At 41.9% G+C, this 20,530-nt stretch overlaps 1 protein-coding gene across 1 annotated transcript; it reads right to left on the bottom strand.

The window, feature by feature from the left end:
• Positions 1-1,976: 1,976 nt before the first annotated feature.
• LOC309795620 (uncharacterized protein) lies at positions 1,977-12,537 on the bottom strand. The gene is made up of 5 exons (XM_082608145.1): positions 12,347-12,537; positions 11,789-11,839; positions 9,672-9,717; positions 7,684-7,810; positions 1,977-4,185 (listed from the first exon to the last, which is right to left on the bottom strand). The coding sequence occupies exon 5, from the start codon at positions 3,841-3,843 to the stop codon at positions 2,563-2,565; it is 1,281 nt and encodes a 426-aa protein (XP_082464271.1). The 5' UTR covers positions 3,844-4,185; positions 7,684-7,810; positions 9,672-9,717; positions 11,789-11,839; positions 12,347-12,537; the 3' UTR covers positions 1,977-2,562.
• Between the last annotated feature and the right edge of the window lie 7,993 nt (positions 12,538-20,530).

Raw genomic sequence — 20,530 nt, 5'->3', positions numbered from 1 at the left:
AAATGCATTAATTATAAATATACAGTTACACTAATATTCTGTATCTTTGAATAACCATATACATTTTTTTTTATAACTGATTTCTAGAGGTCTATTCCTTAATTTTGGCCATATATATGTATACCTCATGATGATAGGATTTCTTACTGTGAGGGATTAATATGTTCTTAGTAATTTTTAATATTATATTTTACATTATTTTACTACCTATGTTACTATAAAAATAACAGTATTTTACTGGAAAATTGATGTTCAATGAAAAATTTAAAATATGGAAGTTAGGGCTTCCCTGGTGGTGCAGTGGTTGAGTCCGCCTGCTGATGCAGGGGACACGGGTTCGTGCCCTGGTTTGGGAGGATCCCACATGCCGTGGAGCGGCTGGGCCCGTGAGCCATGGCCGCTGAGCCTGCGTGTCCGGAGCCTGTGCTCCGCAACGGGAGAGGCCACAACAGTGAGAGGCCCGCATACCGCAAAAAAAAAAATAAATAAAATAATTTAAAAAAAATAAAAAATAAAATATGGAAGTTAAATGTGGAAAAAATCCCTGAAAATCTTGCCACTGTTTCCATAAGGGTGAATATCCCTTTACAGATGATAGGATGCATTAACACACACACATACATGTTTGATTAAGGTATGTGATGTACCTACCTAAAATATATTAAACTGTTACATGCTTCCGTCATTAAGTTTAAGCCATCATTTTAACAGATCTGTTATTACGTAAGTATCTTAAAATATAAAGACATTCCTATTGAATATTTCACTTTTACAAAATTTAGTAACATTGACATGCTACTCACCTTTTCTATTTGAATTTCCTTATTATAAGGTCCTATTCTATGATTTCTATATCAAAGGGACGCACGCTCTATGTTTTGATATGTACTCAGCAACTTCACTTTGAAAATCAATTTTTCAATCCACCGCTAGGAAAAAGTGTGCAAGTCAGTCATTGAATAAATATGTTTGATGAAATTACCAAATTTCAACAAATAATTTTTTTCTTTTTATCTCAGGCCAGAGAGGAGTAAGGAGATAGAGAACTTGACAAAAATAATCTACTTCAAACAGCCTCTTTTCTCTACTTAAGAAGTCTTGATGAAAGTAATGCTAAAACCCTTGGGAGACAATCACATCAAAACCTAGACGGAAATGTGGGGAATAAGAAACCAACGATCAGTTCATTTACTAAGAAATGTTTGTCCTCTGTCACTGTCATTAGTAACTCTTTCTGACACTTAACCCTCTGCCTTGACATTCTTGAAAAAAGGGTCAACAGTATGTTTTCTGTATTGCAAGATGAACAATCCATTTTCAGTAAGTCTATACTGTCACAAAAGATAACCAAATTTGTACTGTATAAGAGTCACAGAATATTAGACAAAGTCCAAGATAAGATCCAACTTGAAGCGAGGCTGGGGGGAGACAAATGGAGCTCATCATAACAGGACGATGCCACATTAATATTACAAATTGCAATACTGAGTGGTTTTCTAACACTTCACATTTTTGTCTCCCTGAATTACTTTTAAGGCCAGATTTAGGTTAACTGCTCTGAATACAAATTTTTATGAAATTTTGGAGGAGATTGCAACATAATTTTCAAAAAGTTTTTCCTCGTTCATTAACTGAACAAATATCGAGCACCTACAAAGTAGCTGACAATGTTCAGACTGCAGATTCAGAACAAACGTCGCTGCATTCGTGGAATTTACGTTGTAATGGGCATAAATTTTGGCATGTTCATCATACTTTTGTACAAGGCCTGCTAAAACTCACACTAAGGCTTCTCCCCTAATATTTAATAGAGGTCAAAGTTCAAACTTACTACACCATTTACCAGAGTTCTCTGCCGTGTGGCCTCCTGACTACTGGGACATATTAAGCTATGGCTGAAACACTGACTTTAATGAAACAAATGATTTTTTTTTCTTTTGAACTTGATGACTGGAAGAATTCACGTGACACCTGAGTGTTTTTGTTTTTTGTTTTAATCACTTTATGGAACTTTTTTCGTGTGTGGGCTCTCTGATGGTCTTACCACTCCTATCACTTTTATAGCATTTATCAGCAGCATAGATTCTGTGATGAACTGTTAGATTGCAGTGCCAACTGAAGCTCTTACCACAGGTCTCACACTTGTAAGGCTTCTCCCCTGTGTGCACTCTTTGATGAGACTGTAGCTGTGAAGACCGACTGAAGACCTTACTGCATCTGTCACATCTGTACGGCTTCTCTCCAGTGTGGACACTTTGATGAAGCTGAAGACTTGAGGCCTGACTGACGTGCTTCCCACACTCCCCACACTTATATGGTTTCTCTCCTGTGTGGACCCTCTGATGCATGTCAAGGTTCAGGCTCCACTTGAAGCCCTTCCCACACTCCTCACATTTGTATGGCTTTTCTCCAGTGTGGACTTTTTGATGGGCTTAAAGGTGTAAACTCTGACCAAAGCTCTTCCCACACTCTTCACATTTGAATGGTTTTTCTCTGCTGTGGACTCTCTCATAGGCCAGAAGATTTGAGGCCTGCCTGAAGACTTTCCCACACTCCTCACAATTATACGGTTTTCTCTCCAGTGTGGATTCTGCAATGAATTTTAAGATCTGCTCTACAACTGAACCCCTTCCCACACTCTTCACATTTGTATGGTTTCTCACTGGTATGGATCAGCTGGTGGATCTGAAGTCGTGAACTCTGATTGAAGCCCTGCCCACACTCCTCACACTTGTAAGGTTTCTCTACACTGTGGGCCTTCTGATGGATTTGAAGATATGAACTCTGACTGAAGCCCTTCCCACATACCTCACATTTATAGGGCTTCTCCCCTGTGTGGACAACCAGATGAACTTGATAATGGGAGTTCCTCCTGAAGCTCTTCCCACACTCATTACATTTGTATGGTTTCTCTCCTGTATGGACTCTTTGATGTGCCTGAAGGTTTGAACTCAGAGTGAAGCCTTTACCACACACATTACATATGTATGATTTCTCTCCAGTGTGGACTCCCTGATGGGCCTGAAGACTTGAAGGCCGATTAAAGCCTTTCCCACATTCCTCACATTTGTAGGGTTTTTCTCCTGTGTGGACCCTCTGATGAATGTATTGATTTGAGCTACAAATGAAGCCCTTCCCACGCTCCTCACATTTGTATGGTTTCTCTCCCGTATGGACTCTCTGATGGGACTGAAGGTGTGAATTCCGACTGAAGCTCTTATCACATGTGTCACATTTGAATGGTTTCTCCCCAGTGTGGACTCTCTGATGGTCCTGAAGGTGAGAGGCCTGACTGAAGGCCCTCCCACACTCCTCACAATTATAAGGCTTCTCTCCCGTGTGGACTTTACAATGAATAGTAAGTGCTGACCTACGACTGAAGCCTTTCCCACATTCCCCACATTTGAATGGTTTCTCTACAGTGTGGACTTTCTGAGGAGGCTGCAGCTGTGAGCTCTGACTGAACTCCTTGCCACACTCATCACACTCACTGTGTTTTCCTCCCACGTGAACTCTCTGATGAATATGAAGAACCGAGCTGTAACGGAAGCCTTTTCCACACTCACTGCACGTATGAGACTTCTCTTTTGAGTGTAATTGCTGGTGAAGATCAAAGGTGGAGAGATCGGTGAAGGCTTCTTTACATTCATTACACTGGTAAGGTTTTTGTCCTGTGTGAATCATAGTATTCTGATCCAGTGTTGAAACCCTCGTGCTATCTTTTCTATAATCACTGTAGCCGTAAGGTTTTTGACCCTTGTGTACTCCATGAGCATCAAGGTGATGTGAAATCCAACCGATGGTGTCAACATCCTCTTTACACTGACACAGTTTGTTTTTCATGGAAATTTGCTGGTGTCTATTCTGATAATTCTGTGACTCAGTCAATGAAGTTTTCCTCCAAGAATCCTGGGCTCTCAAAGTTGCAAACCTTGGATTTCCAGTACTACTGGGATCACCTGCTTTATCATTTAATATATGGTTCTCATCTTCAGAAATTTGAATAGAGTCCTGCCCCAATCTGGCAGGGGGAATCACCTTGTCTGTGGAACTGACAACTATTTATCATGGAGTCTTGGCATCTGGTTAAGTCATTTGCAATTTGTTGCCAGATTTGCCAGCAGGAAAGCTCTTCACGTGATCCTCTGTCTTGAACGGCCCTCAACTCACTTTGAATGTTTTCTTCTATAAGGACAGAGAATTCAGAGATGTGGACACGTGAATGCTTTGTTCAAAGATTCAAGATTTTACACTTAAGACACAGTATGAGACTTTAATGAACCTCAGGATGGTTCAGCTTATCTTTCGCACGACAAATGAAGTTCTCTGGTTTATATACTAACAGAAACCAAGAGATGGTCTGTTAAACTCCCAAATACTTAGCATTAATGAAACCCATTTAAAACCAAATGACTACTCTGACATACTATTTAAATCATCTTTCAAAAATTACATGTCATTCCTACCATAACACAGTATCAATAAAGACAAGCATTTTGCTGTGCTCACAGCTTTAACAGTGCCTAGCAGTTAGTCAGGGCTCAAGAAATGCATGTACAGGTGAACTCAGTTTGATTTCTAGGATTCTCTACAATTCTGAACCCCAGGTTAAGTTTGAACCAAGTCAGAGAAGCGAAACAGCTTTTACAAGTCAGGTATCAGATACAGGAAAAGGACTGGAAAGTACAGTTTTGCTTAAGTTGAAAGGCTGCACCCGAGGCGGCAGCACACCAAGGGGGTTAGTGCTGAGGAGGATATGAAAGGTGCTAAAAACCGGGACTTCCCCGGTGGCACAGTGGTTAATCATCTGCCTGCCAGTGCAGGGGACACAGGTTCGAGCCCTGGTCCGGAAAGATCCCACATGCCGCAGAGCAACTAAGCCCGTGTGCCACAACTACTGAGCCCACGTGCCACAACTACTGAAGCCCGCATTCCTAGAGACCGTGCTCTGAAACAAGAGAAGCCACTGCAATGAGAAGCCTGCGCTCCGCAACGAAGAGCTGCTCCCACTCGCCACAACTAGAGAAAAGCCCATATGCAGCAACGAAGACCCAATGCAACCAAAAATTAATTAATGTTTAAAAAGGTTCTAAGAATCAGTGCGGTTAAAAAAAAGCATGAAGACCTATGCACTGGATCCTTCTGAGGCATTTGTGCTGCCTAATACGTTCCTCCACTCCCCCTGCCAAGCAGGAGTCAAAATTTAGAGACTAGGGAAGAATGCTGTCTCTTTAAAAACAGCATGGAAAATTTTTGGACACAGATACATTGGTCTTTAACAAGAATGAGTTCCAAAGTGAAGAATGGAGTTTATGAGTGAGCTGGGAATAAATTCCATAGCCTGTGATAAGTACTGAGAAGAAACAGACTAGAAACTATTAAAGAATGATCAAAGCACTCAAGGTGACATTATCTAAAATGGCTTCTACAAGATACATACAAATGCACACACACACACACACAAAATGTTTGTAGAGCTAACAAAGATCGATTTCTTATTAGTGAGGTGGGCTTTGGAGGAGGCAAATGGGACGCAGCGGGGCAAATCTTTTAAGGGAAAGGCTAACTCACCAGCTGGCTGTTCTCTGAGACCTGTTCTCCCCTGGTATAAGGGATAAGGAAATAGAAATTTCTTTCCTTCTATGGGAGGGTTACCTAAGAAGTAGACATAAGAATCCTCATTCAAAACAGTATTTCCTCCCCAAATGAATTTGCTCTGCTACTAAGAGCTCAAGGAAAGTCACAGGGAAAGCATTTTACTCAGTTTGGTTATAATTACAGGTTCTATACATATTTTTTGTGCAAGTTGATGAGGGCCAACTTGTACAGAAAGGCAAACACACACATACACACATCATGGGCACCTGAGAAGTTAGAATTAGGCTAGGAATTCATTTGAAGACAAAAAAACATTTAGCAATATCCCTTATTCACTCGGATTTGTTCACCGCCTACTAGCTATTTTCATGGAAGGCTAATTTCTCTATCCATTAACTCATTCGTTTTTTCAAGAAATATTTAAGAGTTCCTGTCATGTACCAAGACTATGCTAAGCACTGAGGCTAGTGAGCAATAAACATATAACAGACCAAATTCCTCCTGCACTCCTGGATTACCCTCCAGTGGAAGAAAGAGAGGTGAGGAACAGGTGAACAAAATGTACATGAGTGAAACGCTTAGAGACAAAACAAGGCAGGGCAGAGAGAGTAAGAAAGAGAGGACTGTATTTTCCACAGGGTGGTCAGAGGACAGCCACCTCCTCATCTTTAAGGTGACTGACTGAAAGAAGTAGAGGCCTAAAAGATTACAGGTGGAAGAGTATTCCAGGCAGAGAGAAGGACAAGGAAAAGGCTCTGTGGCAGAAGCATCCTTTGCAGGTCTGGAAAAGATAGGGTAAGAGGGAGGAGAGGTGATGTATTCAGGGAGGTGGTGGAGAACAAACAGCAGCCCACAGAAGGCTCTAGAATCCACTTTAAGTGGTTTTTATTCTAAGTAAAAGAAGCCACAAGAGAATTTTGAAACAAGAACATAACCTGACTTAAAGTTACAAAAGATCACTTTGCCACCTGAAGAACAAACTGTGGGAGGAGAAGGGTGGCAACAGGTGACCAGTACAAAGACTATGCAATAATCCTGGAAAGAGATTTCCAACTGGGACCAGGTGATGGACAGCACAGGGCTGGTGAGAAGCAAAACAGATAGAGAGCTAACCACAGGAACTCACGACTGCTTGGTTCTCACCTAAATTTCTATCTGGGTTGCTGAATTCATCGACCAAAGCCTCTCTTCTCTTTCTATATGTTTTGTATCTCGTTTGAAGAATGAGAACATGCAAAGTCACAAGTTAACATGAACGGGCTAGAGCTAAAGTTTACTAGACATTTGAGTTCCAACTGCATATTCAAGGTATTGAAAGCTGTGTTTTTCAAACTTTGTATCACGACCCACTGAAGAAACAGCATTTATTTCACAACCTAGATACACAGGTAGAAAAGTATACATTACTAAAACGAAGCTTGAATGACCTATATCTAACCAATGTCTCTTTTCATGAAATCTGTTCCCACTGGCTCTCACACCATTCATGCCATCGCCCAGAGTTTCTGCTGCAATGTGTTGTACTCTTCCTAAGAAACTCTGATATTTTCTATACTATTTTATTTCATTAAAAAATCACACGTAGGGGCCTCCCTGGTGGCGCAGTGGTTGAGAGTCCGCCTGCCGATGCAGGGGATACGGGTTCGTGCCCCGGTCTGGGAGGATCCCATATGCCGCGGAGCGGCTGGGCCCGTGAGCCATGGCCGCTGGGCCCGCGCGTCTGGAGCCTGTGCTCCGCAACGGGGGAGGCCACAACAGTGAGAGGCCCGCATACCGCAAAAAAAAAAAAAAAAAAAAAAATCACACGTAGGGCTCAATAAATTGGCTTTATCATCCACTAATGGCAGGGAGGGAAATCTGAAAAAGAATACACAAGGTACAGCAAGATACTGTCGATTTACAGTTCTTTTACAAAATAATTGAAAAGGACCTGAAACACACTGTATAGAAAGACCAGAGACATCCTCTCGTGTCCCACAGGAATTGCAAAAGTCTGGTCCCCAAACTCAGGGAACCACCTCAAGAGGCCCAAAGCCTTGAAACACCAAGGTCACAAAGACACTCGCAGAGAAAGGCTGTCCTCACCCACTGAGACCAGGTTCCGGAAGTTTTCCACCATCACATCCTGGTACAGCTTCCTCTGGGCCGAGTCCAGCAGCCCCAGCTCCTCCTCTGTGAAGGCCACGGCCACGTCCTTGAAGGTCACCGCCTCCTACGACAAACAACACCACCTCAATCTTATACCCAGTGGCCAGTGGAAGAGGGGCAGCCCCGAGGAGACGAGGAGGATGGGAAGTTGCTCCGGCTCCTGTGAGGTGTGCAGACTTCCCAGCACCCCCTCCTTCCATCCTGCCAATGCCACACACTGACTTTCCTCAGCCAAACCGGACGTGCGGCTATGAAAGAGAAAGCTTTGTGTATTTACCTGGGGCTCTCAGACAACTCGTAAGTAAACTCCCCAGAATTCTAACCACTGGATCCTGAACTAAAAAGCTTTCACTGTTTAATTATTATTGCCAAGTGCCCCAGAAACAGTTACCAATTTAGTCCTGGCAGTATTTGATGGCACCTGCTTTCTCATTGAGGTGGGAACCAGCTGAGAAGGAGTGTTATATGTGGAAATTAACCAAAAGGCCATGCCAGGTCTCTGAATGAAAACTCTCTCTTTCCCCGTTTCTGTCGTTTGCTTGAATGCAATACTGACTCCAGACCCTTGGTTTTCTGGGTGAGTCTGAGTTGGTTCCTCCTTTTTTCACAACCCCTATTCTTTATATTTAAAACAAAGATGAAACCAAGCACCTCTTTATACAATTGTTCTGAGCTGTCTATGCAGTGGCAAGTGCTTTAAGTACCACTGGACTTTTTAGACTAAGGTAATGTATTACTCTGATTAGAAAAAAATATAAGATGCAAGAAGAAACAAACCAGTAAATAAAATACACAAAGGGTCTGACTCAAGCATGGGGAAGACTGAATCTAACTCTGGTCGTGAGAAAACTTCTAACAATACATGATTTTTTCTGCGTGAAGCAGCAGTTTGATCCTGCTGTGCTCTGCCGTATTTGGCTATTCTACCAAAAAACATCCAAGGCACCACATGTAAAACATACCTCTTAAATTCTGAATACCTAAACCTACTATGTTAAGGGCAAAAAGGGGCAATATTCTTCAGAACGATATTTTGAGAAAAAGGTTAAATCAGGAACACTGTCACTGTAGTGCTCCTGAAACAGGAGAAGTCTTTAAACTGAACGTCTGTGCGTAGAGAGTAGTTTAAAGAATAGGTGCAGGGCTCCCCTGGTGGCGCAGTGGTTGAGGGTCCGCCTGCCGATGCAGGGGACACGGGTTCGTGCCCCGGCCCGGGAAGATCCCACATGCCGCGGAGCGGCTGGGCCCGTGAGCCACGGCCGCTGAGCCTGCGCGTCCGGAGCCTGTGCCCCGCAACGGGAGAGGCCACAACAGTGAGAGGCCCGCGTACCGCACAAAAAACAAAAACAATAGGTGCATAAGTTTGCGGGAACATGATAAAGCAATTAAAAGTGAATGTTAGCTAGTATTAAATGAAAAAAACAATTTAAAACTGTATCTATGTTATCAATACAAATACACATCCATGAATACATATGATGAAGAAATTACAGAAATATAAAAGCAGCTAATTTGTAAGCAGGTAAGCAGTAGAGTGGAAGATGTCCTTCATTTCCCTTAATTTTTCTTTTACTTGTAAAATAAAAAAATGATGAAATAAAACAAAAATTAAAACCGAAACCAATTAAATTTAACAGGAATTTTTAAAAAAGTACACATGGCACACTCAGGTCCTCATATGCTTAGACTCTCCTTGAAAGAGAAAACCCATATGGAACTATACCCAATATTTTGTAATAACCTATAAGGGAAAAGAATCTGAAAATATATGTATATATATGTATAACTGAATCACTTTGCTGTACACCTGAAATTAATACATTGTAAATCAACTATACTCCAATCAAAAAAAAAGAGGAAAACCTGTGTCTAATCTGAGTTCAAAAACGGCGTTTTTAACAGCAAGAAAGGCAAGCTCTACTCACCTGGAATGTGCTCATTTTCTCTCTCCTTCTGGGGAAGTGCAGAGTCCTAGCAAGACAGACAGGGAAAGAAGTAGTCAATGGAAACTGGTTTAAAGAAAAAAAAGTCACTAACCCACGTGGTGCTCATTGTGAATTACCAAGGCTCCCAGTCCTCGGGGTGGCTACAGCTGATTAGGCTTGATGAGCAGAGCCCCACGCAGATACCAGATGCCCCCGTGAACCCCCTCAGTGGCTGTGTGAGGAATGACCTGCCCATCCATACACAGTGGCCCCCTCACAGTGTGCCTGCAGCTTCCACAGGGGTCATTCTTATTCTGGGTATGGGGTAAACAGAGACCATGTAAGTCACAGTAGCTTCTGGAGTCAATATGCATGCGCTGTGATCAGGCTACGCCATTCACTAGCAGTGTCACCCTGGGCAAGTTATTCACATCTCTTCGCCTCAGTTCTGTCCTCTGCCAGTGGGGGAGAACACGGGCAACCACCTCGTGAGATCGTCGTAAGGTAGGAAGCTCTGAGAACACCACTGTCAGGGTTTCTTATTTCTTAGCAACTGCGGTAAAGCAGATGATATTTTAGTTAGAAATTATCCTTAGAGATGTGATTTCCACCAACAGAACACTGTCAGACATGCCGTGTTATGTGAGAGTCTTTAGACTTCTGAAAATCTCTGCTTGTCTTCCTAAAGATTTTGTGACTGCAACAATAACATTTAAATTGACATGGACTTTTTACAAAAGGTATAAAAATACGTTAAGTTTCTTTTTAAACAGGAAGTACCCTTTTGACAATTATGCACAGAGGTAAAGAGAACTAATAAAAGCCAGGATTCTGCAACAACAATAAAAAATAGTTTGACAGTCCATACCTCATTCAAATGAAAAAAGACAGGAATCTGAATTGTAATTATATCATTATAAATATAGGGAAGTTTAAGAAATAAATGGGAGACTTCCCTGGTGGTGCAGTGGATAAGACTCCACATTCCCAATGCAGGGGGCCCGGGTTCGATCTAGTACAAAAGATGGCAATGATTCCACTCCCCAAAGCCTGGGAGAGAGAGATCTTCACAACTTCTAACGACCTCCATTTTGACTCTACACTTGCTAGCTGTCTTCTGCTCAATTCAGGATTCTGAAAGGGGCCCTGACAGTTGACAATCATTAGTGGGGGAATAAAATCACTGGACTAAGTAGGCCTTTGGTGAATCCAGCTCACTTTTATCTGTGACATCCAGCAGGGTCAATTTCCTCGGCCTCAGTTTCCAGAAAAGACCCTCTCTTGAGCTTCTCGAATTTTCACGTGCATGTGAATTACTGCGGGATCTTGTTGGAACGCAGCCTCCTGGGCCCCCGACGCAGAAATTATCCATCAGAAGGTCTCGAATGGGGCTCAAGGCTGGGCATTTCTATCCAAGGGACGCCGATGCCGCTGGTCTGTCGACCACACTTTGAGTAGCACCGCAGTGTAACATCAGTCCCACAAAACACAGCCTCCACGACACAGAAACATACACAAAGAGTAACCAGACAAAAAGGCACGAAAACATTAACAACTGTTATCTTTACATCCTAAAGTTACAGATAATTAAATTGTTCTTTATGTATATATCTGCATTTTTCCATAATGATTATGCTACTTCTATGATATACATATTATTTGAAATAAAATAAATGACCCAGTTGAGAAAGCTATCTTAAAAACTCATAAAGTAGCCTAAACCTTGCTCTCAAGGTCCCCACAATTAAGTCCCAACCTCCTTTCATGATATGATTCTAGCCAGTACCCTATGCTCAAAGAGAATATACCAAAGGGATTAGCAAACTCAGCTGCTGGACTCAAACTGCCTGGGTCCCAACCCCAGCTCTGCCTCCTACCACCTCGGTGAGGATGGGCCAACAGGGTTGTGGTCCCTGCCCCCAGCTCCTCAGCCTTAAAGTAGAGAAAACAGCAGTACCAATTCACAGAGCCACTGCCTGATGGAAATGTGGTCATTTGCATAAAGCTTTTAGAATGGAAATTAGTGACCAAGGCTCAGTTATCATCGTTACCCATGTCCCATACGTTCTACAATTTATAGGAATATCTTAAGTAGAAGAATGCCAAGTCCTACTCACGTGGGGCTCCGTTGCCTCTTCCTCCGTGCAGTGCTTTTTGAGAAGTCAGGGCTGGGGAAGGAAAGGAGACTGTGAAATACCAGGGCTGTGTTTCCATCCCCACTAATTCATACCGCACCCCCTTCCGCCCCCGTACCAGCTAGAAGTCCTCTCCTTCCAAAACAGGCCAGGAGTCCAGGACAATTCAGCTTCCTGGGCTCACAGAATCCCGCTGCGAAATGGGTGCCTCCCGAATTTGCGTAGTATTAATAACAACAATGTATCAGGCAGTTGTAGACCTTTCACTTGTGCTATCTCGTTTCTTCTCACAACACTATATTAAGAAGGCATTCCTTTTTCCCCCCTTTTACCGAACAGCAACGGAGGCACAGAGGAGTTAAGCAACTCACCCAGTGTGACGCCGTATGAAGCGGTAGGGCTAGCTCATAGGTGGGGGACGGGGTCAGGTTAGGGGTGAAGAAAACCGAGGAGACCCTCAAACCCCAGGAGGCACGACCTGAGCCCACCCCATCCCGGGTACGTTACCAAACGCAAAGAAGCTCCGCCCGCGGGACGTACATCACCACTCTAGGCCCTCAAACCTCCGCTTTTAGCCGCTCCTCCTGACCTGAAACACCGTCATCAAGCAAAAGATGGCTGCTACGTGTCCTCCTGGGGCGGAAGTGCCTGCGACTAACCCGGAACTCCTGGACCACATTTCCCAGAATTCCGCGGGTAAACCTTTACAGCGAGGCGTTACTGTAGCTGCAGTATATGGGATTACACGAGTTTACGAGCTCTGGACTACATGTCCCAGAATGCAAGGGTGGGTGCGGGGGTGTCTACCAGCACGAGGTCTGGACTACATGTTTTCACTCTGGTTTTCACTTTCCGGAATCCCTGAGGTCTCAGGCAGTCTTGCCGTTCTACTGTGTAGGCCTCAGAAAAGTGTAGATTCTGTTCATTGAAAGGCGTACAAACTCAGTAGAATTTTGGACGTCTTCAAGAGGCTAAGCGACATAAAAGCATTACCAGCCACGAAGGCTTCCTGGTAAACCCCAAAGAGTTTCACCATTGGAATAAGGGGAGAAGGAAACTGGGCTTTCTTTGGCACGGACCGAAGCCAAACGCCAAAACACCTCATTCCCTGAAATTGTGTAAAGGTGAACGTGTTTTGTTAGCATCTTACAACCCGTGCAGAAGCAAGGGAAAATTCTTTCTAGAGACAGACATCAACATCCTAGGTCTCAAGTTATTTCTGTAATTATAAAATCTGTGACATTGCTATTTGACCAAGTGAACTTTAAGGGGAAGAAAAAAGCATTACTTGACATACGGAGGGACACTTCACAGTCATAAAGTTTCAAATTATCAGAAACTAATAACTTCAGCTGATCCTTTATAAAGCAAAAATTGACAGAACCATGAAGAGAAACATTCAAATTCATAATTGGATCTGGAGATTTGAACACATACATAGAGGGAAATGTTGAGCCTTAAAAGCATATATGAAAGTAGAAAGGAAGTTGAAAATTGATTCAGAAAACATCCATTTCAGGAAGTTAATAAATGAATAATAAAACTGAAGAAGGCAGATGGAAAAATATAAGATCAGATTAATGAAATACAAAATAAAGTAGATCCCACACACACCCACAAATCAGAAATTAAAGAAAAAAACAAAACAAACAAAAAAAGATCATCCATAGTATAAACAAAGATTTTTTTCAAAAATTTGTTCCAAATTCTTTCAGGAAAATATCCTCCAAGAACTATTCCTGACTTAAGCCAACATAGCACACAGGATTTCTTTCCACTACACGTAAAGTGAAATCTTGGATATAGAATGATGAAATACGGTAACATGATTAAGTTTTATTTATTCACCTCCTGTTCCCTATGGCAGCCTCCACTCCCTTCTCTACCCCATAAGCTACCATTCTAATTTGTTTGATGTGTTTTCTTTTGGGTGTGTTCTTGTGCAAAATGTGCACTTGTGTATATTTTCAATTTATATAAATAATATTGTGTCATAAAATTCATTCTGGTGTTTATTTCCTTCATTCAGGAGTATATTTTTAAGATTCACCCATCCGGGCTTCACTGGTGGCACAGTGGTTGAGAGTCTGCCTGCCGATGCAGGGGACGCGGGTTCGTGCCCCAGTCTGGGAAAATCCCACATGCCGTAGAGCAGCTGGGCCCGAGAGCCATGGCTGCTGAGCCTGCACATCTGGAGCCTGTGCTCTGTAGTGGGAGAGGCCACAACAGTGAGAGGCCCACGTACCACAAAAAAAAAAAAAAAAAAAAAAAAAAACCATTCACCCATCCATCTACTTTTTTTTCATAGAATTCCATTTTCTGCACCCACATTTTAGCTGTACTCTTCCAACTGCCATGCCAATGATAATAAAATAAACATCTTCTTACATTTGTTTTTAGACATATGTGAGAATTTCTTTGGAATACATACCCGAGTGAAATTATTTCATAGCAAATGTGTATACTTTAATAATATAGCCAGATTGACTTCCTGAATGGCTACACCAGTCCAGATTACCAAACAGTTGCAAGTCAGGTTTTTGTGCAACCACTTACCTTCATTTGCACGACTCATCATCGTTTTGCTAGTGTATTAAATGTATACTAGTATCTTGTTTTACTTAAATTTCTCTGATTTCTAATAAGTTTGATCTTTTTTTCAAATGCTTGGTAGCTTCATCTATAAATGTCTACTTAAAACTTTTGCCCCATTTTCTAATGTGGATGCTATCTTTTTCTTCCTCATTTCTATTACATATTCTGATTATTAATACCTTTTCAGTTTTACCAATTACAAGTATCCTTTCCTAATTGGGCACGTGTTTCTAAAATTTTTCTATTGTGTTCTTCATGGAATAGAAATCTTTAAGATAATAAACCAATAATTTCTTAATATCTGTGCTTCTGTTTTTTTTTTTTTTTTGCGGTACGCTGGCCTCTCACTGCTGTGGCCTCTCCCGTTGCGGAGCACAGGCTCCGGATGCGCAGGCTCAGCGGCCATGGCTCACGGGCCTAGCCGCTCCGCGGCATGTGGGATCTTCCCGAACCGGGGCACAAACCTGTGTCCCCTGCATCGGCAGGCGGACTCCCAACCACTGCGCCACCAGGGATACCCAATATCTGTGCTTCTGAAACTCCTCAGGTGAAAAAGTATATTTCTACCTTTTAAAAATTAACTTTCTAGACTTATCTTCCACATGTAGGTCCTTTAAATATTTTGGAGTCTATTTATGTACATTTTATTCCATGGGATCCACTTTTATTTTTCTCCAAGAGAAATTCTTAAAAATAATGATATTCATGGCTTGAAGATTCAATATTACAAAGATATCAGTAATCCTCAAAATGATCTATAGGCTCAATCAAACCCCAATAAAAACATCAGCATTTTTTCCCTTGGAAATTGATAAGAGGTTTACAAATATTATGTGGGAAAACAAAGAGCTACAAGAAGAGCTGGGGGCTTCCCTGGTGGCGCAGTGGTTGAGAATCTGCCTGCTAATGCAGGGGACACGGGTTTGAGCCCTGGTCTGGGAAGATCCCACATGCCGCGGAGCAACTAGGCCCGTGAGCCACATACTGAGCCTGAGCGTCTGGAGCCTGGCTCCCCAACAAGAGGCCGTGATAGTGAGGCCCACGCACCACGATGAAGAGTGGCCCCCGCTTGCCACAACTAAAGAAAGCCCTCGCACAGAAATGAAGACCCAACACAGCAAAAATAAATAAATAAACTCCTACCCACAACATGTAAAAAAACATAAAAATAAAAGAAGAGCTGGGACAATCTGAAAGAAGAATGAAAAGAAAGATATTAGTCACATTAAATCTTACTATAAATCTACAATATAAGATAGTCTGGTGTTTGCTCAAGCATAGACAAGATAATATACATCAAAATCCATGTTGAGGGCTTCCTTGGTGGCGCAGTGGTTGAGAGTCCGCCTGCTGATGCAGGGGACACGGGTTCTTGCCCTGGTCCGGGAAGATCCCACATGCCGCGGAGCGGCTGGGCCCGTGAGCCATGGCCGCTGAGCCTGCGCGTCCCGAGCCTGTGCTCCGCAACGGGAGAGGCCACAGCAGTGAGAGGCCCGCATACCGCAAAAAAAAAAAAAAAAAAAAATCCATGTTGAAACAGACATTAGAACAACGTGTAAAAAGAAAACACTGCAAGGAGTTCCCTGGTGGTCTAGTGGTAAGGATTCGGCGCTTTCACTGTGGTGACCCTGGTTCAAACCCTGGTCAGGGAACTGAGATCCTGCAAGCCACGCAGCACGGCCAAAAGAAAAAAGAAAGAAAACACTGCAGCAGAGAGGGGAAAGAACTCTTGTTAATACAGTTGATCCTTGAACTAGGGTTCAAGGGGGTTAGGGGTGCCAACCCTCTGCTAAGTTGAAAATCCAAGTATAACTTACAGTCAGTCCTCTGTACGTACATGGTTTCTCCATAATCGGCAATTCTGCATCTGAGGATTGAACCAACCTTGGATCGTGTAGTAGTGCAGTATTTACTATTGAAAAAAAATCCTCGTATAAGTGCACTTGTGTAGTTTAAACCCATGTTGTCCAAGGGTCAACTATTGGTTCTCAGTCAGCTGGATACCCATAAGGGAAAAATATTAATCATTACTGCATAGGATATAAAAATATAAATTCCAGAAGACCTGCAGACTTAAATTTAAAAGTAAACAATGACGCTTTAGGAAAGAAATGTAAGAAAACAGCCTTTTTGCCTTGGAGTAGGAAGAATTTCTTAAGACCAAAGAAATCACCAACTGCGAAAGAAAAAATTGAAAAATTGGACTATTTTAAAGTTAAGAAACGCTGTAAATCCAAACGCAGCACTCTTGGGCCAAAAGTGAGAGATATTTTAAAAACATCTATGGAATAAAAGACTCAGATGCATCCCTCATGCCCATGCATTCTTCAAGGGTCAACTGTATCTACCAAAGTTGAACATATACCCTATAACCCTTTGGTTCCACCCATAGAAATATCCCTCAAACAAGTGCACAAGGCACGTTCTAGATTGCTCACATCACCACTAACTGTGATAGCCAAGAATGGGGAAGTACCCAATACCCACCAATAATGGGATTAATAAATAGATTTTGATATGTTTACACACTGCAATAATATCCACCAATGAAAATGAATCAAAGTTATCCACTCCCAACTATATAGATAAATGTCATGGATATACTGTGGAGCAAATGAAGCCAACACAAAATAGCACCTATTACATGACTCCATTTATATCAAGTACAAAATAGGCTAAGTGAATCTACACCATTACAAATTAGTGGCTACCATATGGAAAGGAAGGTTACTAGAAAGAGCCAAAAAGGGATGCTTCTAGGGTTTGGGGTTTGTCCTGGTCCTCCAAGAACTAGATGGCAAAGTGCTGAGAAAGACTTTAATGAACAAATATTTCATTAGGGAAAACATCGGAGAGAAAATGGCAGGGAGCTCTGGAAGGCTGGCAGAACTATCAGCGCATAGTGCAAGTCTGACCCTGAGTGAAGATTTGGAAGAAAGATTTGGTAAATCATCCGAGACTGCCTTGTCATCTACATAAAATCCTTCAAGGCTGTCAGAGTCCTTGAAAAAAGGTCACTGGACAGAGGAATCCTGGTCTCCAAGAAATGGCCTGCCTTAGGATCCCTGCTGTGCTGACTAGGAGCAATCAGGGGCAAGGCCGGCCTCCAGGCAAACGTGGTGATGGATTTAAGAGCAGCAGCTGCGACCTTTGGCCAGTTATGCTCCCTGTGGTCATAACTGTGAAACAGGAGACTCTCAACGTGGATGCTTCCTTGTGATAAGATCTGGTTGTTTATTTCTGTCAGTAATAATACTGAAGCAACGTTGCGTCCTTCTCAGTATATCATACCCCAGAGATCTAAAACGTTCGTTTGTTCTGTTATTGATAATGTTCATCTCTTGGCTAAAGTAGTGTTCACCAAATTTATACCTACTGTATTTCTTGTTGTGATTAATACTTTGTGGAGAGATATTTTGGGTTTTGTAGCATCCTGCTCCTCGTAACCTTTCAACCAGTAGTTCTATAATTCATTGATTACTCTTGCCAGAACCTATCATTACTATGATGGTTGTAAATAATGATTTTTACATTACATCATTCCTTCTATATATTTATGGCTTGACATTCTGAGAGCCCTTCCTTCCCTCCCTTCCTCTTTCTTTATTCATATTCTGTATGATAATTATTTATTTTATGGTCAAATTGCTCAGATTTACCCAGTGTGAGTCTCTTCAAGCTGGATCTTTTTACACGTCCCACCACGCTTTCCTACTTTCTGGCACAGCAAATTTTCTCCAGGATCATTCTACACTTTCCTTGCTCCAGCCCTGAAATAGAAACGTGGATATACATGCTTATATACATCACATACACATGTGTGTGTTTGTATATCCTCACACTTCCATATCTACTTCTGTAAATACCTAGCAGGTGCACTCACTCCCTCTCTCTCTCTACAGATGGGTGGATGGATGGATGGATGGATAGACAGATGTATATAAATAACTTATGGTCAGACTTCCATATCCGTGGTTCCTCTGTATCTGCAATTCTGCAACCATGGGTTCAACCAACCACAGATCATGTAGTACTGTAGTAATTACTATTTAAAAAAACCCTGCATATAAGTGGACCTGCCCAGTTCAAACCCATATTGTTCAAGGGTCAACTGTAACTTGCTAAATAAAGCCCTTTAACCAACTATAATAAAAATACCACCATTGGTCTGCGTATGGAATGACATCCAAACCTGCTTTGTCCTTACTGGTTCCGCATCCAGAGGGTCCTCTGCTATTATGCTCAGTTCTCTCCTCATGCGCATCTTTTCAACAAGAGAAACTTTTATTTTTTTTAAACCTCCACAATGTAGGTATATCCACTTTTGTTTCTAGCTCCAGGATTTTCCCTCTCCCTATTATGGATCTGTAGTTAAAGCACAGCATAAATAATAAAGCTTCAATTGTTGAAACTCATCAATTTTTCTGTGTACGCAGAATAATATGAGAATTGTTTTGTTTTTGAAATTGGCTTCCAGAGTTCATACCATAATTTTGATCTTATATGCCTTATGACAATATAGAACAATCATATTATGAGGTCTTAACTGTAAGGGATAATTATTTAGTACTTTTTCAAATTCTATTGTAATAATTTCCTGCTTTGGCAATATTCACTATTCAATGAAAAAAATATAACATGAAGTTACAAAATGGAAAAATACCACAAAATGCTCCTTGCCTAGGAAAACCACTCTGGAAGAGTACCCCTTTACACATCATCTTATGCATGTACACATACATGTGTGCACACGCACACATACACAAACACTAACAAAGATTTATGGTTGATTATACTATGAAGGCTACAATCTGTGATCTCTCAAATCCCACATTGTGTATCTCCTGCCATTATGTTATCTGTCATAATTTTCTTTTTTTAAATAAATTTATTTTATTTATTTTTGGCTATGTTGGGTCTTCGTTGCTGCGTGCGAGCTTTCTCTAGTAGCAGTGAGCGTGGGCTACTCTTCTTTGCGGTGCGCGGGCTTCTCATTGCAGTGGCTTCTCTTGTTGCGGAGCACAGGCTCTAAGCACGTAGGCTTCAGTAGTTGTGGCACACAGCCTCAGTAGTTGTGGCGCACAGGCTTAGTTGCTCCGCGGCATGTGGGATCTCCCTGGACCAGGGCTCGAACCCATGCCCCCTGCATTGGGAGGCGAATTCTTAGCCACTGCACCACCAGGAAAGTCCCTGTCATCATTTTAATGGCTTCAGATTAATATAGGAATATATCAAATTCTTACAGCTGTACACTAATTTCCATTAAAAAACTGAGTGACATCATTGATGTGGTGCTCATCTTTTTGGTATTTTAATCTCATAATCAATAACTTCCAATTATATGATTTCTAGATCAAAGAGATATACAATCTAATATATTCTGATATATACTACTTTCCTGAAACCATGCTTTACTCCTACCAATAGGGAAAAGCACATAAATGTCAGTCTTGTCTCAATAATACATTTGATAATTTTATCAAATTCCTACAAGTTTTCTGGGTATTTGCCTCATGGATGTGGGGGAAGAATATGGCATAGCCCCTACCTGAGAAGTTTAGAAGAAATGCTACAATAATTAGAAGGCAAACATTTCAAAGTCTGGATGAAAATGCAGAGAATTAGAAATCAGTAAGTTCAAGGTCAACTAAAACATTGTTTTCTAGGGACAAACAATTTTTGTGACACTTTCAAAGTGTTACAGTAAACCCCGCCTTAACATGGACAGACAAAAAATTCAATTGTATACTATGCAGTTACTGTTGTTGCAAAGTTAATCATGTTTTTTCACTCTGTACCATCAGAAAAAAAAAAATCACAAGACAGTTCAATTTCTACTGAACACAGTCCTTGGAAACTAGACGGGGCCTCAAATAACCACCCAACTTGAGAACAGAGGCTGTGGGAGGCAAGGAGCCAGTTGTGATAGGCTAATAGTAAATTAATATTGAAGATTGGGGGGCTTCCCTGGTGGCGCAATGGTTAAGAATCTGCCTGCCAATGCAGGGGAAACGGGTTTGAGCCCTGGTCCGGGAAGATCCCACATGACACGGAGCAACTCAGCCGCGTGCCACAACTACTGAAGCCTGCACACCTAGAGCCCGTGCTCCACAACAAGAGAAGCCACCG

Source organism: Mesoplodon mirus, assembly GCF_964341445.2.
Source record: "Mesoplodon mirus genome assembly, chromosome: 19".
Taxonomy (NCBI): Eukaryota; Metazoa; Chordata; class Mammalia; order Artiodactyla; family Ziphiidae; genus Mesoplodon; species Mesoplodon mirus.
The sequence above is the reverse complement of the archived record's forward strand: the minus strand, read 5'-3'. Positions and strand labels throughout refer to the sequence as shown.

Coding starts and splice junctions, on each gene's coding strand:
- LOC309795620 (XM_082608145.1), bottom strand. CDS start 3,843: ATGAAAAACAAACTGTGTCAGTGTAAAGAGGATGTTGACACCATCGGT.